General features: G+C 34.1%; 3 protein-coding genes across 3 annotated transcripts; 2 read left to right on the top strand and 1 right to left on the bottom strand.

Moving 5' to 3' along the window:
- Positions 1-66: 66 nt before the first annotated feature.
- LOC140060068 (general transcription and DNA repair factor IIH helicase subunit XPD-like) lies at positions 67-6,847 on the bottom strand. The gene is made up of 21 exons (XM_072106127.1): positions 6,712-6,847; positions 6,451-6,550; positions 6,038-6,178; positions 5,773-5,886; positions 5,425-5,541; positions 4,920-5,036; positions 4,438-4,561; positions 4,204-4,300; positions 3,930-4,063; positions 3,646-3,814; positions 3,424-3,542; positions 3,166-3,235; positions 2,961-3,030; positions 2,595-2,696; positions 2,263-2,326; positions 1,842-1,933; positions 1,405-1,600; positions 1,040-1,194; positions 863-922; positions 632-775; positions 67-520 (listed from the first exon to the last, which is right to left on the bottom strand). The coding sequence occupies exons 1-21, from the start codon at positions 6,714-6,716 to the stop codon at positions 428-430; spliced, it is 2,283 nt and encodes a 760-aa protein (XP_071962228.1). The 5' UTR covers positions 6,717-6,847; the 3' UTR covers positions 67-427.
- Positions 6,848-6,972: 125 nt separating this feature from the next.
- Positions 6,973-15,205, top strand: LOC140060658 (RNA polymerase-associated protein RTF1 homolog). Its single transcript, XM_072106960.1, has 17 exons — positions 6,973-7,125; positions 7,683-7,784; positions 7,954-8,074; positions 8,244-8,439; positions 8,828-9,024; positions 9,806-9,977; positions 10,064-10,147; positions 10,468-10,558; positions 10,666-10,748; positions 11,155-11,242; positions 11,611-11,718; positions 12,013-12,090; positions 12,220-12,341; positions 12,473-12,608; positions 12,839-12,943; positions 13,153-13,282; positions 13,883-15,205. The coding sequence occupies exons 1-17, from the start codon at positions 7,051-7,053 to the stop codon at positions 13,984-13,986; spliced, it is 1,992 nt and encodes a 663-aa protein (XP_071963061.1). The 5' UTR covers positions 6,973-7,050; the 3' UTR covers positions 13,987-15,205.
- A 1,926-nt stretch (positions 15,206-17,131) lies between these two features.
- On the top strand, positions 17,132-23,540 carry LOC140060053 (transmembrane protein 26-like). The gene is made up of 3 exons (XM_072106100.1): positions 17,132-17,338; positions 21,386-21,584; positions 22,273-23,540. Exons 1-3 carry the CDS (start codon positions 17,151-17,153, stop codon positions 23,137-23,139), a joined length of 1,254 nt encoding a protein of 417 aa, XP_071962201.1. The 5' UTR covers positions 17,132-17,150; the 3' UTR covers positions 23,140-23,540.
- Positions 23,541-23,613: the final 73 nt, after the last annotated feature.

Genomic DNA, 23,613 nt, shown 5'->3' with positions numbered 1-23,613 from the left:
TTGTCAACCACTAACAATTGTATGTTTTGTATAAACTATTCATAATACTAGGTTTAGATATAGTATTTGTATGCATTTAATAAACTGGATGATGCTATGTATTTGTACTGCTTATATTTTCTGTTACCAACAAGTTTCTCGCAGCCTAGTTTGTTTCACAGTTTCAATATTTAGTTTGTTGCCCTTCTCTCAAGAATCAAAGTGCTCTCTTGCGAATATATGCAAGGAAAAATTGTTTGTTTTGTCAGTTGCTTCTCCTCTGGTTAACGTGTAGTTTCCCACCAACACCATAAAGTAAACATCAGACTGATTAGAATGCATAAAAAACTTGTTTATTTCCCCAGAAAAACTAAAACAATTCTATTTTTAATTTTCCAATTTTTTTTACGCTGAATATCATAAACGCTCAATGTATTTCTGAGGTTATTTACATTACATGAGCTGTTCTTTCAACACGTTTCTGCATTTCTTCTGTCTCCAATTGTTCAAGAGTCAGTAATGACAGGCCAAGTTGATCCTCCTGTAAATTTACAAAAGCAATTTATCACAAACTGTATTTGAATAATAATCGTATTTTAACTGTTTCTATCACATTATTTATATGCATGACTGAATTCATTTGACCTCTGACCTTTTTGAATGGTTGAGCCATTTGTCTAAGGAACTTCTTTGACACTTGTACAGCTTCATCTGTTGTCAGGTTGCAGACGCTATCTTTTAAATATTCCTGAATCCACTTTGGTAACTTTCCTCGTTTATCAGCTCGTCCAAACCTCTGTAGATTAAAAAAAATGGCAAATGTTCTTCATTGAGGTATTTTTATTGGTAGACAGCTGGTAAAACAAAATGAAAATTACTGTACCTTATCGGCAAACACCATTATTCCGTAGTCTGTTTTACCTCTCATAGCTCTGCCCACACACTGTAGATTAACAACAGAAATTTACTTTTGTTCACTCTGTACACTATACTACTAGAGTATGGCAAAGTTTGGTTTAAAAGTTACACTTATTTTGAAATATATAATGATTATCGTTACCTGAGCCGCATGTCTCATAGCGTCAAATGTTAAAAAATCATTTTCACGAATCTGAAACTGATCTCGTAAAAATTCCAGACGAGCTCGCAACATTCTAGATTGGGTGTACACATATGGTACGCCAAACATCACGACTGCTCTTCCGTAATGATGATCTAAAAATAATTATAAGAATGTTATACATTGCTCAGAATTAGATAGAATGTGAAAACTTATACAGACACTCTCTCAATTTTATACTGTTGGAAAATTTATTTTTACCATTAGAAACACATTCCGAATACCAGATTTTCCGGAAATCCAGACATAATAGGCCAGTGTCCGGTATTGGGAGAGTTGACTGTACTATAGAAGGAAATAATTACCGAAATCAATTCCCTCAGAAACTTTACCACGAGCGACCGACAACAAAACTGCACCACGTCCATTTTCACAAGCCTTTTGATAGTTATGTAAGGCAACGCTTGTTTCCGCCGTGTCTTGAGTTTCAATGAATAACAGTTTGTTTTTCTGCACATTGTCTATTATACCCTGTTCATACCACTTGGATACTATTGTCTCCTAAAACAAAATTATCAAATAAATTTGTCACTTGGTGTTGAAATTGGAAATAAATAAGTACTGTAAATGAATAATAAATACATACATATTCACACACTTTTATATTACTGTCCTCGACCAAGACAAGAGACTTTCTATATACTAGGTGTATAGATGGGTACATATCATCACTGCAATTTATCACTGCAATTCTTTGTAATTTTTTTAACCCAGGACTGAATTCTTTGTCTCATATACATACCATGTATACATAACTTGTAAAGAAACAAACAATACCATCAGGTACAATTGATGTAAGATCTACAAGCAAATTGCCATAGTTTCTAATAACAGCTAAAAGAAAAAGTAGATTGTTTTAGGGTTAGAAACTCGTACCTTACTGAATCCACCCACTTCTGTAATACACTTAAGCTCTGTCTACACTATCAAACTAGTTTGATAGTGTGATATGCCCAAATATGGTAGTGATATTACCAAATATGTAGTGATATTACCAAATATGGTAATGATATTACCAAATATGGTAGTGATACTGTATGACATATAGGAACGTCACATTTTTTGTCGCATAACGTTTGATAGTGTAAACAGAGCTTTAGACTACCACTGGGCTTTCACTTAATAGAAACAAGAAACAATGGTAAGGTCTAAATTAAACTCACCTATGTCTTGTCTTGTTTCAAACTTAGAAGTCATAGTAACTTGGTCGTTTCCTCTGCCAACAATCTAATACAAATTAATAAAATTGCTATAATTAATTATTTTATAAAATCACTTTATATTAACTCAAAACACCAATGTCTCAGTATACTGAAGTTAAGTTGATTAAGTTCTTCCTACACTATCAAACTAGTTTGACAAAAAAAAGTGTGATGTGCTCAAACATGGTAGTGATATGCTTAAATATGGTAGTGATATGACATATGTCCATATATGGGCACATCACATTTTGTTGTCACATAAAGTTTGATAGTGCAGAGCTTTAGAATCTTACCAACGGGCAAATACAAGTCCTTGCTAAGGTCATAGTAAATGACGCCATTGTAACAGGGCGAAAATCAAGTATCTTGGGGTACATATCCAAAGGCGATAATGTCTGAAAAACAAATCATTACAAAAATGTTAATTATTCAAATATTGCCAAAACAAAAACAAACATTAAATAAATATCAACTTTGCAATCAAAGGTTAAATAAAAGAATTTTGTATAACTATGTGATGTAGTAATATTTCAGGTCATTCATTTTTATTGCCAAAACAAAAAGCATAAATTAACATCAACTTCGCAATAGGTACCAAATGGTGTATACAAAACTGCCCTGAAATAATGGGTTTAAATAACAGACACTCTTATACTTACACCTGATGTTATTATGACGGTTTGGAATCGATCAAATACAGGTTTAATAGCAACAGAGGCATCCATACATCTGAAACAAATTAAAAAGTCATACTTAAAGTTGTATCTCTGTAATCTTCATTCTACCACTGTCATCCTCACCCCACCACTGTCACCTACACCCCCACTCACCATTGTCACCTCCTCTCACACCTGTAGAACTTACCGAAAGTGAAGAACAGGGTTAGGAATCGTTGGTGCTCGGTCATCAAATGGCTCGATAATTAAGGTGAAACCTAAAATGACAAACAGTTATGATAAAAATAATCTTATTAAAAATAGTCTTATATATCGCCTAATACAATGTTTCTAAGCGCTTTACACACAAAAATTATCCATAAAATATTCTTAATCAGGTCTTTAATGAATCTGTAGATATTTCACTTATTTCCATAATGTTTTTGGAAACTATACCTTTTCCTACCTTTTCCATATGTACTGACTAACGTTGCAAAGTTTGCTATCAATGAAAGTGGTGACAAGTCTTGCGCCGTGTTCAATTCTAATGTTCTTAATAAAGAGTGTAAACGCTCGTAACAAAATCTGTAAACAATTAAATAAGAGTGTAAGAACTTTGATGGACGTTGACTCGTGTGAAACCAAGTTATACATAAAAAGTTGGCAAATAAAATTTTGATTCTCTAACCTTAAAGGTTTACGTTCAATACACACTTTTGTATACACATCTCTGAGAAATGAGGGCGGGCTTTCCTGGACAACATGCTGTACACGTAACCGTGTCTTTAGATATTCTAAGAAGCGTTTTAAAAAATTTAGAAAATGTTCTGCATTTCGAATGTTTCCGGGCACTGCCTCTGCAAAAAAAAAGTTTTGACTTAATTTTTCTCTTTAATAATGACATCATAGGCAATAATGATGAAACCATAGCTAACAATGATGACATCATAGATAACAATGCATTATACTAACCTTGTAATATTTCATCTGGTAGTACAGGGTTTGCAAGTTGCGCATCAGTTTCACGTTCCTCGTTCGCAAGTCTCAGTCCTTCCACTAATCGCTGATACTCCCTCTTTAGTTTATTTTCATCTACTTCCTTTATTCTACATGACATTTGTGAAAAAAAAACAACAAACCCTTTCAAAAGTAGTTAGATTAGGTCCATGATTATAAATTTTACTAATTTAATTATGGTATACTATAATATATACCGTATTTACAATACACAAATGCTGGCACTGACCTTTCTATGGATCCTTTTAAGTACTCCAGATTGCCCTCACCCCGATCGAGTGTCCTCCGTGTAATATTTACACTCAGGGAGTCTATACACACATTATCTTCAATAAAAAAGTGTATTTCTAAATTTTGTATAACAAATAATTCCGAATACCAGTGACATTTTAATACATACAGAACTTACTGTAGTTATGAAGGTAAAGCATATAGAACACAATATAGAAGCTACTGAACTCACCAATGTTGTGGGCCTCATCAAATACAACAACAGACGTTTTCGGTAAATCTTTTGAGACAAGTTCAGCGATCTTAGGATCTAGCAAGTAATGGTAACTGTATACTACGATATTAGCATGCATAATCTGAAATTTAATTTAATACATTTGTGCTGTCATATAAGATAAGATAAGATATTAAAAATAAATCTTTATTGTCATGAACACAACAAGGCGAACATGAAATTTGTTTTCCTTGATGCTTAAAAACACATACAATATTATATAAAACATTAAAAAATATCAATACAATATATTAAAACTATATTAGTAAAAAAGTTATTTTTACAGAAGGAATAAAAAAACAAACTATCTTTGAAACGTTGAGTAGAGTTGTAGACAAATGATTTCCTACATGGTAGGGTGGTATAAAATACTGACATAACGATATATTGACTACACGGCAATGTAGCGTTACATACATATGCAAATACTTAATACTTACTGTATATCTGGCCAGGAAATAAGGGCACCAACCACGTTCTTGTCCGATATCTTTCAAATCATCTAAGTTGTAAACACCAGGATCAATAGGAGCATCTCGGCCGTTATCATCAAATGCCTGTCAGTAGAGAAAGTGATTATACATTATTATTATATTATGATTATGAAATGCAAGATATCAATACAAAGACTGATTGTCACGCATGGTTCCAGCCTCACTTGCTCCATGGTTCTGGTGGTAGAACAAGTCTTCTCGTATAAGAACTATCAACCGCAAACATCTAGCTCATGTGTACTTTAAAGAACCTAGTACATCTTTCAAGACGAGTAGGGGGTTACTCCGGTGTACTAGTACATCACAGCCACTGATCATAACTGGGAGACGTGACCAGTCTTTAACTGAAGAGGTCGCCCAGTATAAATAAAATATTTCAATTCAATAGGCTGCACCTATCAGCAATGGCATTGTTGATTTATTTCATTAATCTAGGCATCTTGTATTGTACCTCAAAATATGAACAGAGAGGAACAGAAGAATCATAATGGTGTTTGGTACGGATGTAAGATGCTGTTAGGCCCTGGCAGCCTGCATCCACCTCTTTGCCAGTTGGCTCCTTACTAACCTAGATATTGAGATGAAAAATAATGTTTTCATTAAAAAAAACATTAACAAATGATATAACAATGTTTATTTAAAGATTCATTGTTTTCCTCCAACAACAAAATCAATTGAAAAAAATTTTTTTCTGGAGGAAAATATATCTTTAATAGAGACACTTCCAAGAAAAGAACAAAAATAATGAAGATCACAAAATCAAGAAGCCTATGGCAACCAGAAGAGGAAGTCAGCTTACTCTTGGGTGTATGCAAAGATTCTTGCGAGAGCTGAGCGCTAAACCTAAGATTGTTGGTTGTTCTCCAAGTTCTTGTTCATAATATTTCATCAATGATTTTAACTCTTCAATAACCTAAAAAAAATTGACAAATTCATTTATTTATTTATAGTAGGTATTTTATCACAAAAGAGAAAAAATGTAGGTATTTTATTTGATTACTGTATATTCATTAGTTAAACTTTTAATCGTCACCCAAAGATCAAAATTATTGTTGGTCAGGTACCTTCTCTAATTCAGGAACAGTTCTTGAGCAGTAGACAAGCTTTGTGACATCTACCGGGTTGGTCCTCAGATAAGCAACAATAAGAGATAGAAGTGATACAGTCTTCCCAGTTCCTGAAGGCATCTCCAGAACACAATGACCCTAAAAAGACAAGAAGAGACGACTAAAATGTAATTTGATTGAGGTCATTTATAATTCTTTCATTTCAATTTAATTTTATTTTCATAAGATACATCATTGTTTTTTTTTTTTTCATTATGTGCGACTATACTCAAATACGGTTCTGCACAGTATAGGAAGATGATGATGATGATGTATAACTCAGAAATCCACAAAGCATTTAATTAATATACAACAGAACATCAGGGTAGGAAATTCTAGTATCCCCTCTTTCCCATACAAATGACATTTACTTTTGCATCAAGGGACCTCTTGAGCTCCAGCATATAGGTAAACTGTTCCGGATATATGTAGTCATATGGAAAGTACACAAGTAGTCCATCAACGTTTAACCTGTAATGAAATAAAAAGAATAGATTTAATTATAAAGAATTAAAATTCCCCCCACCCTATTCTCCTATAGACTGCTGACCTGTATCCTGACTTTATCAACAACAACATTCAATTTCAAAGACAACCTCACACTCTGTATGATGTTAAAACATTGAACTTACTTCATTATGACAACCTGTGCATTAGTATTATTAACAAACAACAATAGCAATCAAATGGCAGTAACTTAATTTTAAAACTCTGTTGTTTTATTGTGATCATGGGGAGTTTCTTGTTGGAAATGGAACATGGCACACAAAAAATAACAAAATAATGAGAAAGTGCATAAGGTAATACGCCCTCTGTTGTTGACAAATAAATGTGTTTTGTGGTGGCGCGGTAGAGGTGGTGGGAAGCAGAGGGAGCTAGAGGCTATTGAATTCCGCTGAAAGAAAGCTGAGTGGTGCTCCGCTGCAAGGCCTAGGAAGTGTTCCTCAGAAAGTTGCACGTTTTATCACATTATGTCGTCAAAAAGAAAGCGAACTGCCGTCGTTGAAGACTCTGATAGTTCAGATAGTAATTCAGATCTTGATGCTGTATGTTTATATTATGTATTTCTATAACTCTTTAAGCCTTAAAATAGATAATAAATGGGAATTTCCCATGTGTGCTAGGCCTAGCTAGGTAGTGGTAGCTAGGCTATTCTATGCCTTCCATTTAGTGAAATACGATGAAAGAGGTTTTAGCCCTACTAGGTAGCCTTAGGTCACTAACAAAAGATAATCTTAAAAGACTGTGAATTGAAGAATGATTCATTGAATTTGTTTTGTAGTATCATCACAACATGTAAGTATGATTTATAAATAAACAAAAATGATGCTATTTTATTCTTTTAATTTAAGATCGATTGAATTGAAGACATTTCCAATCTCCTTTTTTTTTTAAAGTTTTTTCTTTCTTTCTATGCAATGCTAAACATACCTATCCTCTACAGATCTTTCCTACCAATATATGGTACCATGTATCCATTTTCTTAAGATTATTCAATTGAATGAGCGAGCATGCATTACTGTATAATATTTCATTTATTAAACAATTTTTCAAAGATCAAGTGCTTCCAATATGTTGTCAATTTCTTGAACTTAAATTCTAGGGATTACGTACATTGGTAAAAAAGAAGAAGAAAAAAGAAGAAGTGCAAAATTCGTCTCAGAAAAGTGATTCTGATTCAGAAACATCTGAAAGTGATGACGATGTGAGTAAAACCTGTCAGGCAAAAGATTTTGTTTTTGTAATTTGAACAAATCTGTTATTATACCAGGTGAAATCTTAATCATTTGCAGACAAACATTTTTTTTATGCAGACAAACATTTTTTTTTAATGATGATAATCAATATACTATTGGCGTATTGCTTCCTTACAGTGGACAATGAGTGGGAAGAAAAAGAAGAAAGTTAAGAAAAAGGTCACAAAATCTAAGTCAAAGGTCACATCAGATGGAGGGTCAATTGAAAGTGATTCAGACAAGTCATCTCCTGAAGAAGGTATAGAAGAATTTTTTTATTATGGGATATATATACACACACACCTGAATGCTCCTTTACACATTACTACAAGGCCTCCAGAGCTCAGCATCCGGTTGTTACTGTATATTCGCTTGCTTGTACACACAAAATGAATTTAAAACACATTTTATTTCTGTGACAATTTCAGGAGAAGTTTCTGATTCCAGTGACAATGTTTCTAGTAACTTGTCAAGCTCAGACGATGATGAACAGTTTAACGATGGATATGATGAGAACCTGATGGGAGACGAGGCCGACAAGGCTAAGCTTGACATGATGACAGAGATGGAGAGAGAACAGGAGATATTCAACAGAGCAGAGAAGCGAGAAGCATTGATGACAAGGTAATATAAAGCCCTGTCTACACTATCAAACTAGTGTGACAAACAAAATGTGATGTGCCCAAATGCTAGTGATATGCTTAAATATGCTAGTGATATGACATCATCATGTCCATTTATGGAGACATCACATTTTTTTGTCACATAATGTTTGATAGTGTAGTATATTTCAATCTGGAATTATGGGTAAGATTATATGCAAATTTGTCATTTTGCATATTCATAGCACTCCAGAGTTTGATTTTCTTCAATGAAACTAACCGGTTGAGATAGGTTTAACAATGCTTTTATACTTGTACTTATTTTATTACTTCATTTAGAAACATTGTACAGGTCCCTATTTATTTTTCTGTGTATAGGTTAATACATTCTACATTCTATTCCACTTTAGGTTTGAAATTGAGAGAAAGTTAAAACATGCGAAGAAAGAGAAAAAGCGAAAGATGAAAGAGGACATCCATCGGAAGTTAATGTCGTCTCAGAGTGACAAGAGTAAAGAGAGAAGAAGAACTGTGGAAGAAAAGAAAGACAAGAAGGCAATAGCTATCAAGAGTTTGAGGGATGCAAGAGAAAAGAAGAAAAAGAAAAGTAAGAACTCATTAAAGGTCAAGTTCAATATTGAATATCGAAACGTGGCAGGCTGAAGGCGCTTGACCTTTGACAAGATCGCCTAAATTTCTAGTTTTTAACCTTACAATATTTATATTGTATATTCAGGTACAGCCGCTCCATAATCTCTTTGCTTTTCTTCCTTATATCTTTTTTACATTATATTATTTTTACTAACACTCATTACTGTTTATATACCTAATGTAATATGTTTTTACATCTTTAACATAATTTCATAAACATCTTCATGTCGTAAAACTACTCGTAACAATTTTTCGCAACTTTCTATCATCTAAAAGTCGTAGTTAGTCATGCCTCGGGTCACATTCTATGGTCACCGTACAGGTAGGCTACTACATTAGTACTTCTATGAATGGATGACTAGCCGGTGACAATAACGCTAGTTGGTCATACCCAGTACCGTTTTGATTTTACGATCTTTCGGGAAACCACCTCACGAAAACTTATTAAAGGAGGTGTTCTTAAATCCTTACGTTGCGCTGCAGTAGCAATTCAGTAGTTGTTTAATAGTAACAGCAGTAGATTAAAGCTCTGTCTACACTATCAAACTTTATGTGACAAAAAATGTGATGTGCCCATATATGGACATGATGATGTCATATCAATACCATATATTTGATCATATTTTACACATAATAAACTTGTTTTTATAGTGTAGACAGAGCTTAAGAACATACACAGTGGCCAGTATTACAGTCCCTGTTATACAATCATTACATATGTTTTTTTTTTCTTACAGCTGAAGCGCTTTTAGCCAAGAAAGAACCTTTAAAAGCAAGTGAAGTTTATTCAGACGATGATGACGAAGACGACGATGCGGAAGAAGAGGTGGAAGAAGACAAAGGAAGCAGCAAGAGCTCATCGTCATCAAGTGATGAGCAGGATGTTGTCTCAGCCTCAGACGCTGAAGAGTAAGTGTCTTGGTACCACTCGCCATCTTAAATATGGTAGTGATATGCCCAAATATGGTATTGATATTTATTTATTTTTTGCTTAGTGGGGAAGATGATAAACAGGACCAACCAATAGCAGATAAGTCAGATCTGAGTAAGATACGACTTTCAAGGAACAAAATGGAAAGGTAATTGTAATGTAAATTGTATGTCTATTTCCTCTTTCTAAATCTCAATGAATTTACACTTGAATTGTGTGACCTTATTTCTGCTTGATTAATCAAATCATAAAATTACCAAATTGTTAGTAGCTTCTTTCCTTGAGGTCCAAAACATTTCAGATTCTTTTTTTTACAATTAAAAACATCCAGTCATATTAAGCCAGCCCAATAATAATAAGTATTGAGAGAATTGACTGTAGCATGACTGTTAAATTAAGAACCACATGCCATAGTGTTAGTATTTAAATTAAGAACATTATTAACAAAGATCTATTTTGTATGCATAGATGGGTTCATATGCCATTCTTTCCTACAACTGTAATTGGGTGCTTTGTCAGGATAGGAATTGGTAACAATGAAGGACGGCCAGTATATAGGGTACGTATCATCATTATGCCTATATGATTAATATTAATTAAGCCAATTAAGATTGGCACATTTAAAGCAAATATTGGTAACTGAGTAAATTGTTATTTTTATTTTAGGTTGCAGAAATTAAAGAAGTTGTACAAACAGCAAAGATTTATCAACTAGGATCAACAAAAACTAACAAAGGATTAAAACTTAAGTAAGTTTACAATCCTTTGCTCTCACTTAGTTCACACTCTAGATTATCATTTCATTTATTTCATTTATTCCACATCTATTTAGTCATCAATTACAGTACATCATAATTACAGTACAACTGAAACAGGGATCCTGCATAAAAAAGCTGTAGCTTCGTTTTTTTGTAGGACCCTTTTACATAAGAACAAGTATATAGAACTTAAATAAACAAAGGTGTTGTTAATCAGCATATAACCTCTTTGGTATTTACTGATCTGTATTGTTTTTACACTAACTATTCATAGTTCATTCATTCTTAAGCTCTGTCTACACTATCAAACTTTATGTAAAAAACAAAATGTGATGTGCCCATATATGGACATTATGATGTCATATCACTATCGTATTTGGGTACATTTTTATTTTAGGTATGCAAATCAAGAACGAGTATTCCGGTTAGAGTTTATATCAAATCAAGATTTCACTGATTCAGAGTTTATGAAATGGAAAGAGGATGTAAGTGTCAAAATGTTGATTTTCACAAAATTGGATGAATTTAACCATATTTTATTTTCAATTTTCAAAACCGTATATCCTCTGGTATAATCCCACCCTCCTAAATCACAAAATTAGGTTGATTTTGTGAGGTGGGTCTATACCAGGGGAAACCGTGGATCAGGGGAAAAAAAGCATTTCTTGTAAAAACTCATCTGAACTGGCTATAATGATGCTTCCAGACCAATACTGGGACTATACCTAAGGATATGCCTGTTTGTGAAATCAGACATAAAGTAGAAGGGTGGGATTAGACCCAAAGTGGGATTATACCTGAGGATGTATGGTAATAAATTATGTGAAGACTATTTTATCATTTGTTGTTTCAGATGGATATGCGGCGATTGCCATTGCCAACTGTAGGAGATATTAATAAGAAAATGGAGGATGTTAAGAATGCCTTGTCATATCGATACAAGGAAGAAGATATTGAGCAGGTATAGAAATTATTTTATAATTAATTAACACAACACAAATGCAATTGTTCTTGGTGGAGCTAAAATTTAATTTTATCTACCAAATTCAACTCTTAAACATTGTCTATACTATCAAAATATATGTAAAAAAAATGTGATGGACATGATGATGTCATATCACTACCATATTTGGGCATATCACTACCATATTTCGGTACATCAAACTAGTTTGATAGTGTAGACAGAGATTTACATAAACTGAAATTTTGATTATGAAACTAAACTTAAATACATTTTTTTTTCAAAAAAATTTAGATTGTAACAGAAAAAGAACGATTCCGCAGAAATCCAAGGAATTACGCAATGAAGAAAACACAACTTATGAAGAGAAGAGTAAGTGATTTAATGAATGTCAATTAGATTTTTTAATGGATAAAAATAATGATTCGTAGATAGAAAGTAGTACTTCAAACCTTTTTTTATAATGCGCATATTCTAAATTTATTTTTGCTTTTTTTAAAGGATCTAGCGATGTTAGAAAGTAGAGAGAAAGAGGTGTTTGAACTGAACCAACGTTTAGAAGAATTAGAAGAAAGAGCGGAACAGCTTGATCGGGTTAGGAATAAAAATGTCAACGCTGTTGCGTAAGTATTTTTGATATCAGTTACACCATTACAAAAATAATTCTTAATATATAATTTTCTGTCACTTAAAGTTTGATATTGTAGACAGAGTTTAGAGTTTTTTATGTAAGTTTTAATGTTACTTCTTTTAGATATATAAATCAACGTAATCGTGAACGCAACATTGCGGATTCGGAAAAAGCTGCAGTAGATGAAATTAAAGAAATGGAAAATGCTCCAGATGATCCGTTTACTCGTCGTCAGTGTCGACCAACTCTTGTTACCAAGGTAACATTTCTAATAACTATCTTGTTATTTCATTAAATACATAGAAGCTTTTTGATATTTGAATACTGTTTGGTTTTAATTGTTTACTTATTTATTATTATTATTATTACAAATTTGATAAATGCCCAAGAGGGTATCATAGCCCAATATCTGTTCAAAAGCATGTTAAAAAAAAAACTGTAAAATAAAATTGTAAGAAGAAAATATTGACACAACTTTTGGTTTTGTAGACAAAAGATATGGAGGAAGATCACCAGTTACTGCTGCAAAAACTAAAAGATGAACAAGCTAGGAAGAGTGCAGCCTCAGGAGGAAAAATCAGCACTGCAGACATGGTAACATTACAAGTACTTTTACAGGCCAAAAATCATATGCAGACCCTGTCATTTGACTGGACTTACTAGACAACTACACTCACTTGCCTCTATTGTCTACTTTCTTTTCAGAACTATACATGGTGTACCACAAACTTTATATCAACATGTCAAATATGATTACTTTTGATAATAGCTTTTTTAATATGGATCTTTTTTCTGTTTTACAGACAGCAGACATCATTGCATCATTAACGCAAGAGGCCATGCCAGCAAAAGTTAACGAAAGAAAGGTTTCCAATGATCTCTTTCAAGCTCATGATTTTGAAATCAAAATTGATTTAGACGTTCCAATTGTTGGTGAGTGGTATTTTTGCTTTTTATTTTGTCTCCATAAAAAAAAACATCAATGATATCTACCCCATAAAGATCTCTGCCCCATAAAGATCTCTGCCCCATAACAATTTCTGCCACATTAAGATCTGTGCCACATTAAGATCTGTGCCACATAACGATTTCTGCCCCATAATGATTTCTGCCCCATAATGATTTCTGCCACATAAAGATCTCTGCCAGATAAATATCTGCGCCCCATAATGATTTCTGCCACATAAAGATCTCTGCCACATAAAGATCTCTGCCCCATAACAATCTCTGCCACATAAAGATCTCTGCCCCATAACAATCTCTGCCTTATAACGATCTCTGCCCCATAACAATCTCTGCCACATAAAGATCTCTGCCACATAAAGATCTCTGCCACATAAAGATCTCTGCCACATAAAGATCTCTGCCCCATAACAATCTCTGCCACATAAAGATGTAAAAAAACCAGCAATATTTTCACAGTGTTATTATGTTTATCGTTCAATTCCATTATAACAGAAAGCCAGCATATATATTTACATTTTTTTTCTTGTTTATCATTCATTAATCCAATCCAATTACATCTTTTAACAGAAAGCCGATCACAGTTGACTAAGCCTCATAACTCGTCCGTTGACGGGGCTCCCAGACGCTCACTAAACTTAGCAGAATACAAAAAGAAACGGGGATTAATTTGATTGATTAAATACATTATTAAAAACGGAATATGATTATTATAAATACTGATTATGTAATGAATAATCTGCAAAAACAAACATGAGATTATCACCAGGATGCATCAGCCGTCTGTGTATTCATGTATACTAATGTATTGTAAGTCTGTATAAATTATTTTCTATGCGATTGTGTTATACTATTTGAAATCTGATACAATAGTAAGAGAAGACGACACAAACATTACTACTGTACTTTACCAGTCTAAGCTCTGTCTAAACTGTCAATCTAGTTTGAGAAAAATATGGTAGTGATAGCCCCAAATATGGTAGTGATATCCTGAAATATGGTAGTGATATCCCCAAATATGGTAGTGATATCTCCAAATATGGTAGTGTTATGACTTCATCATGTCCATATTTTGGCACATCACATTTTTTTGTCGCATAAAGTTTGATAGTGTAGACAGAGCTTTATAAACTGCTGGTCTCGTTATGTGTGACTTTGACATGTAAGTGTGATACACCTAGCATGTGGCCGAGATGTGTTTGTGGTGACCCTAATAAGATGCCTAGGGTTGGTACCTTTAAGCTCTATCTGGACATGTATTTAGGAAGGAATGCATTGGGTGAATTTTCTGGTGTTACCCTAGATATTTAAATATTATGGTAGACTTCTTAGACATAAATCATGGATAAGCCTACTACTAACACTAGTATACTTAATTATTCCAAACAGCATATCATTTGGTTTAAAGGTATTTTTTCCATATACTATTTACCTTGATACAGTGGTGATATATTATTCCTATTTGTGAAATTCTTAGATTTGTAATTCCATGAACTTCCTGGCTAAGCATTATGGAAGTGATTATTCTGGCTAAGCATCATGGGATTGATTATTATTATTATGTGTTAGAATTTGTTACTTTTGTTTATGTACATATTTGTGTCATACATGTACAGGTTGTTTACATCACACTTTGTACAGATTTTCAAAAATGTTGTTAACCAAACTGTTTTTAATCAAAAATCTCAATTCTGAGGTTAATTTGTGGCCCTTTTTTATTTGCTTGACGTGATACAAGATGAAAACTATTTCTCACTCATCATCATCACTGTTTTTAGAATTTTTTTTACAATCAATATGGAAGGCAAATGATGCCAAAAACGATTTATCTTGTGCAAGTATTTCTAGATATACTTTTTGAAATTACCTATCATCTAATTTGATGTGAATTTCTTCGTAGCAGCATTGTCTGGACGCAAGTATTGTGATGTCAAACCTGTGTTGGGTCTCGTTTAATCTTGGTTACCACCTGGAAGCAACCCAAGGGCTACGCAAGTGAGTTGACTGATCACGGTTCGGATGATCCACTGCATCCACTGCGTGATTGGTAACATAGTTGTTTTGCGTCATTGCGTCCCAGTGGGAACCAAGCTTTAAGCTCTCTGTACACTATTAAACTAGTTTGATAAAAAAAAGTGTGATGTGCCCAAATATGGTGGTGATATGACATCATTATGTCCATATATGGGCACATCACATTTTCTTGTCACATAAAGTTTGATAATGTAGACAGTAAGTTTAAGTAGTGTAAGCGTTACTTCCAAGTACTATTGTAAATATTAGCCAGGTACTTGCAACGTATAATTGAAATGTAAAATTGCGTCCTCATTGTTGTAAGGGGTGGGTGTATTGTTGTGCAGCCTCCATTCTGTACTAAAGTAGCTACAGTAGTATTTTCAGAATAAATGTTACCTCATGCCACTATTTAAAATTTGATTTTTGTAGTAAAATATTTTATCAAATAAGCATAACATCAATCATAGGAGTGTCTGCTTTTAAAGTTTATTTTGAAAGCATTTTTTGACTAAAAAACCCATTAAAAAATTAATCAATATGTAGGCCTAAAAAATTAACACAACCATATTTTATTTAGTTCTTATTAACAAAAGAAATACAAATTTAACAAACGAGAGAGACATTCAAATTCACAAAAGGAACGCAAGCTCCATGTTGTTTTTATCTTGAAAATAACAGTAACAAGTAGGCCTATAGATCGAACCAAAGTGATTCTAAGTTGCTATTTATTAACTACCAGTACCACTGGACTGGTGCCCTATCGTAATCGGCCAATTTCCCACCCCATCAATAAATGGAGCTTATTCATCATTATTGTATAAGCTCTTGATGTATTCAAATATGCAGTGATATACCCAAATATGGTAGTGATATGACATCATCATGTCCATATATGGGCACATCACATTTTTCAGCTTTATGAAACTATGACATGGAACTGACCTATACATCATTTGGTCTACTCAATCAGTTGATATATACATTGCATCATTTATAACTCGTCACAGTTTAAGTATTCACATTAATGGATCATGCTTAACTTAATCCAATCGGGAATACATCCGATCAATTATTTTTAACAGATAATCCATCTCGCCGCTATTCATTATATCATGATCAGAATCGTTATCATATATACATTTCGATTTCTGAAAGTCGAAGACACCAGAAACTATAACTTAAGCTTTGTCTACACTATCAACCTATAGTTGTTTGACAAAGCAGTGTAATGCCCAAATATGGTAGTGATATGCTCAAATACGGTAGTGATATGACGTCATCATGTCCATATATGGGCACATCACATTTCGTTTGTCACATAAAGTTTGATAGTGTAGCCAGATAGAGCTTTAGTAAGGTACTTCGTCAACTAATCAGTATGCCATACTGTATACTGCTCAGTTTAAAAGGTTTGCGCTCAAATGCCACGGCATAATTTATCTTCATTTAATAATATTTATTAAACTTCTTTAAATCTGACTAATATTTTGATTATGGTACAATAATTCAAGATTTTTTTTTTTTCAATTAGTGCTTGTTTCCGTTTTAAAAAGTGCATCGTTCCCTTTTATTGCACTCTACCATCAATTTTGTGAAGGAATAAAGTAGCCAATCAGAACGCGTCTTATTATGATTTGTGAAGGAATAAAGTAGCCAATCACAGCGCGTCTTATTATGATTTGTGTAGAAATAAAGTAGCCAGTCACAGCGCGTTTAATTATGATTGGTCCATACCAATAGACAGTTATTATTTATTATACGACTACCATGTAAGTTATCTATTATATATAATAGTCTGTCAAGGGAGTAATTTCATTTGAACATGAAGTGTACTAAAGCAACCAAGCTGCTCTTAGCGCGTGGTATATACGCGGCGCACGCACTGGCCGCGGTGACCTATACAAGCCGAGAGTTTGAAACCGTAGATATAGTTGTAGTATCGGCTTGTATGCTAGCCCTGTTGATTGAGACTATCGTTACAATCAAAAGCAGCTCAGGAGAATGGAAATGGTGAGTTGTTTTTTTTTCGTTCAATTAGCAAAATATACTTTTTATTTATTTTTTTTTAATTATAAATATAATAGCTATTTAATAAGTTGCTCTCGACCAGGAAAGAGTGAAATTAGTAATTTCACTCTTCCCTGATTCGACGGATGATACGTGAAAGTCCGAATACGATCCTATCATCAGTGCTGCTGTTAAGGATATGTACAATCTACTATAAATTACTGAATAATAATTGTGTATACATTTACTTTAATAGAGCATTCTCACATTAGATATGAGTTAAATTTAGAATTAAGTAAACTAATTTTATATCAATACTTTCCTCCGTTTACAAAATGATTTGTTAATATTAATTATTTGTTATCTCTATTTATAGCTGTTTTCATTACGTATAATACATTTTTATTTTAGATAAGTTCGTTTGTCTTTTTTCCCTCTGTGATTTACTGGTAGTCACTTACCCATATCATAAATATTAATAACCTATGATTCAATTAAAATTACAGTCATGTAAATTCTAAAGAATTAATTTCCCCTTTTCTGATTAAAATAAGCTTCATTATGGATATCATTAACACTTTCTGCTGCTGGTACCTCTCATTTCAACACCTTTTTCATACAATTATCACATGTGTTTTAAACTGTTATATCGATTTGCTGCTGGTATATATCCTGTCAATGCAATATGTAGGAGGCCTAATAATATTTTATAATTATGTCAACTGTACACTTATTTATTTGTACAGTATGATCTGACCTGACCCGGGCCAATTCCAATTATTTAAAAGTGTGGGTTATGTCATTTTAAATATATCATTCCCTCCAAAATTACTATTCCACATGGGCCTATGGATAGCGCCTATGCAAATGTGTGAGCATCCATCCCATCCACGTCCCCTCTCGCTCCCTCAATCCCATGATCAGTTTCGTATTCCAAATGTATAGTGGGTGCGAGACGAGACTGCAAAGCTTCCCAGTAGAGACGCACAACACAATGACAGTTCGAATAATCCATCGCTTGTAATTGGTCAAACTTGGTTCCCATAAAGCGTTGTTCCCACTAGAACGCAACGTAACGCAACGACGTGTCGACGCAAAAGTGCTGAGGCTGTATTGCGTAATCACAACTCTGGGAACCGACGATGCAACAGTGCTTCAAACATCGCAGGTTTGATTTCACGCAGGCGGAGGCAAACACAATTGGAAGGAAATTAATGCTTGGTCCCCACTAGAGACGCAACGCAAGGACGTAACGCAACACGTTGCGTTTACGTCCTTGCGTTACGTTCTTGTGGGAACCAAGCTTTAGGTTGCGTTACGTTGCGTCGCTAGTGGGAACCAATCTTTAAACTTGGTTCCCACTAGAACGTAACGCAAGGACGTAAACGCAACGCAAGCGTTCTAACCAATGACAAGCGAAGTTATAGACAGTTAGTAATCACAAGCGAATAAGCCATCGCTTGTGATTGGTCAATTCACTTGCGTTGCGTTACGTCCTTGCGTTGCGTCGCTAGTGGGAACCACGCTTTACGTTGCGTTACGTCCTTGCGTTGCGTCTCTAGTGGGGACCAAGCATTAATTTGCGCCTGGTAACAACGCATTACACCAATATTTTGTATATACAATTTCGAAAACTAAATTGGTTGTGTAGATAGCCTGCGGTCAATTTCAAAATATATTAATAACTCGTATTGCAGTTTATGTAACCCATAAAAAGTTGACTTTTTAATCTAAATGCTAATATATATAATAAATTCCAACTATCCTAAATCTGTTTACAAAATAATGAAATCTTCTAAATCAGATATTGCTAAATTTGCACTCTACATCAGAATTTAATTTTTATTAATTAAAACAACTTTTAACAAAAACATTTATTTTCAATTAACTTAACCTATCTCAGTGCTCTATCTCCACGTGAAAATATTTATCCAGCATAGCCGTAATACAACGTTTCTGTGTTTCATCATGGAAGAATGTAATTTCACTCTTCCCTGGTTTCATGTCTGTAGGCCTACCATGGAAGGTTAGGCGTGGTTCCCACTAGCGACGCAACACAAGGACGTAACGCAACGCAAGTGAATTGACCAATCACAAGCGATGGCTTATTCGCTTGTGATTGCTAACTGTCTATAACTTCGCTTGTCATTGGTTAAAACGCTTGCGTTGCGTTTACGTCCTTGTGTTACGTTCTAGTGGGAACCAAGCTTTTAGGTCTATTATACAGGCTTTACATGTGCCTCATGATACAGGACACATTTACGGTGCAGATAAATAAATTTCCTTAAAAAGCTGATTATTATTATGAATCGGACCAGTCTCAGATCGTTTAATATAGGTCTAAATTGATTGATAAAAAGAATGATTAAACACGTGTTTAAATTCACTTATTGCCTTTTACCTTTCAAACGCTATTTTATAACTCTGTGTTGAAATAGGATACTTTAATTACTCGTTCAATTTTATCTCGTGGCAATAATAATCGCGTTATTATTTATATATTGTTGTCGTCGTGACCAAACTTACATTAAAGTTAATTATGTGTCAGTGAACTATTAACTATTTTCAGTTGATTGATTGTTGGATTTTTAATAAAGCTTGGTTCCCACTAGGCGCAACGCAAGGACATAAGCGCATTTGACCAATCAAAAGTGAAAATACGGATAATCCATCGCTTGTTGTGATTGGATTATTGCTTACGTCGTTGCGTTACATCCTAGTGGGAATCAAGCTTAAGTGTACCTTTTTAGTAAGTGCACTTCCATCATGTAAAGATCGATTCTGCCCACAACGGGCGTATACGGACCGTGCGCGTAAAATGTCGCGTGTGAATTCCTTACCTCAATCATTATATTGTGCATTTCGTATTCGCCACCACCACACAGTGCAATCAAGTTTGGTTCTCACTAGGACACAACGCAATGACTTAGACAAAACGTAAGCGATTTGACCAATCACGTACGACGTAGCCGCAACGCAAGCGAGTTGACCAATGACAAGCTACAGCAGTTCGAATAATCCATAGCTTATAATTGGTCAAATTACTTGCTGTGCGCGCTTACGTTCTTGCGTCCAATGGGAACCGAGCTTAATAGAGCTTACCCAGGCCTCTAATCATCTAAACACTCTTTATATTTCTGGAAAATCGAGAATCAAGTAATTTGTTGTGGTGTCCGTTTTAGTTTTAATTAAATGCTGATTGACGATTTGACTGATACACTATTTTTGTTTATAAATACATATGGTTAACTAATATGTTCAATAATAATAATAATTAAAGTGAAATAGTGAAAGGGATATAAACAAGTTTGTACTTTATAGAAATCCAAACAATGACAGTTTTTTTAATCAAAAAACTAATATTTTTTTAAAGATCGATAGTAGAAAAGTTGATTCATTTTATGAAAATTTTAATATCAAAGTATAATAAGTAAAGTAGGCCTACATTTGTAAACTCCTTTTTAATATATGTTAATTACCGGGTAATTATTAATTAGTCTAACAATATTATTCGGACAATTAACATGCAAGGACAAATACATAGTGTTACGTAATTCATGTGTTACAATATTAAATCTTTTGCAATATATAAATATAATAGTCTCTTACTTCTGTAATACAAGTGACACCTTTTGTACAAGAATTGTAAAATCTAAAACCTCGTCTTTTAGCGCTGCTGTGAAACATCAGTAAACAGGCGCGCTTATTATTCTTTTTCCGAATCTTCAATAAAATTAAATACATTTTCCAAATTTTACTGATACATAACATGCTCAGGATATACATATGTCATATAATCGATTAATCGATCAGCCAATCAATCAATAAAGCAATCAGGCAATTTGTTTAATCAATTGATTCAATACATTACGTTAATTATAATTAATGCCGATGTAATGAATATTGATTTATGAGTGTAAATCAATAATTGGTGGTCGGTTATCGGATTTCCATTTCAATCGTAATACATCAATCAATAAATAATCATTATTAATTTATTGAATATTAATTATTAATTAATCGATTCACACATTGTTCTTTCATATCCAGGTTTCTTCCGAGCGTACCGATATATCTGTGTATTATTTTGTGGTGTGTCTGGAAATTGGAGATGACTTTACTTGATAAAAGGCTAAGTTTCCGCGAGACAAATGATACCTGTGTTGCAAGTTGTAAGGGCTTTGAGGTGATGACGTGCGATGCTAATGGTCAAGTCGAAGAAGACAATAAAAACTCGAAAGTGGTGGAGGTACAAATTATCAACATCATACTTTCGAAAATTCAGTCGTAAAAATCCTCTTGCCTAAAGCTTGGTTCCCACTGGGAAGCAACGCGCAACGCAAGCGAGTTGACCACTAACAAGCGACGGTTTGAATAATCCATCGGCTGATATTGGTAAAATTACTTGCGTTGCGCATACGTCTCTGCGTTGCGTTCTAGTGGGAACTAAGCTTTAAGCTCTGTCTACACTATCAAACTGTATATATATATATATATATATATATATATATATATCACAATTTTTTGGGTCACATATATATATATATATATATATATATATATATATATATATATATATATATATATATATATATATATATATATATATATATATATATATATATATATATATATATATATATGTGACCCAAAAAATTGTGATGATGTGCCCATGGACACGATGACGAAATATATTATCACTACCATATTTGGGCACATCACACTTTTTTTTGTTAAACTAGTTTGATAGTGTACAGAGAGCTTTTCTCCATTCCTCGTATATCCATTCTAATTGACTTTTATCAATTAGTATTTATCATTTGTCGCTGTTGAAACGCGTATTACAACTTTTTAACAAATAGGCCTAATATTGATGATGAATACTGTATGAAGTAATGATGATATGTCGCTAATATTTCACATTTCTATGATTTTAGGAGTGTGAATCCATAACAACCAAGTCAGCCCTGATTCAGCAGACTATAATGCTGGTGCTAATCGGCTGTCGTTGGATCCTTCCAAAGGGCGAAATGACCAGAGATCAGCTGTCTCAACTCCTCCTGGTGTTTATTGGAATGGCGGCCGATATGCTAGAGTTCTCGTCTGAGTCTTTAAAACTTAAAGACACGGCCTGCAGCAAAACACTTATCTGTTTTGTTTTAATCATTTGGTCTTGGAGCTTACTACAATTCGCTATTGGATTAACGGCAACAAAGGCACGCAAGACGCGCGTAGCAGGGACTGGAATGGGAACCCGTTCGGCTGTGACGAAGATATGCCACTGCTGTGAGACGGAGATATGGGCTATCATGACCACCGTCGTCATGCAGGACGGCCCATACCTGACAATGAGGTTGTACCTTCTTTTTAAATACCAAATAGTAGACAGACAGATGTTGTTTTTCACCTGTAAAAACGCCCTTCTCGTTTTTCTGCAATCATACCGTCTTTATGTGATTTTATGCACTAAAGAAAAAGATGAAGATTTGTCCACAATTACAGACGAAGAAAAGGCAGAAATGGCAATGACAGTAGAATCAGGCGATGACGAGAAAAATACAATTGAAGAAAATAAAAATGAAATGAAAGTAGGCCTATGCCAACTAAAAGAAGAAATTGAAACTATCCCAGAAGATGAGCTTGTGAACGGCGATGACATGAAGGCAGTGGAAGCAGACGAGAATGAACCGACGACGGAAAAAAATAATGGCGGCGAAATTATGACAGTAGAAGCAGACAATGAAACAGCTGAAAATGAAAATGGCGGCGAAATGATAACAGTGGAAGAAAAGAATGACAACTAAACATCAACAATGTTACAATAAGACAAAACATCAACACTAGCAGAAAGTAGCCTACCACCAATGACATCATTTATCTGAGACAGTGCTATTCGTTTTTATATAGCATCATCATTCACTGATAAATTATGAACCTGTACTTGTATAATACACTAGACACTAGATATAGCCGTCGCATTTGTATATAAAACCACGAAGTATCTCCATACACAGTAGATTAAGTAAAGCTTGGAACGCAACGCAACTGGCTTTAGCACATCGCAAGTGATATGACCAATCACAAGCGATGACTTGAACCGTCGCTTGTCATTGGTCAACTTACGTTACGTTCTTGCGTTGCGTCCTAGTGGGAACCAAGCATTACGTTGTGCCTATACGTCCTTGCGTTTCGTCCTAGTGGGAAGCTTTACGTTGTGTCTACGTCCTTGCGTTTCGTCCTAGTGGGAACCAAGCTTTACGTTGTGCCTACGTCCTTGC

This window comes from Antedon mediterranea, chromosome 10 (genome assembly GCF_964355755.1).
Source record: "Antedon mediterranea chromosome 10, ecAntMedi1.1, whole genome shotgun sequence".
Taxonomy (NCBI): Eukaryota; Metazoa; Echinodermata; class Crinoidea; order Comatulida; family Antedonidae; genus Antedon; species Antedon mediterranea.
The sequence above is the reverse complement of the archived record's forward strand: the minus strand, read 5'-3'. Positions and strand labels throughout refer to the sequence as shown.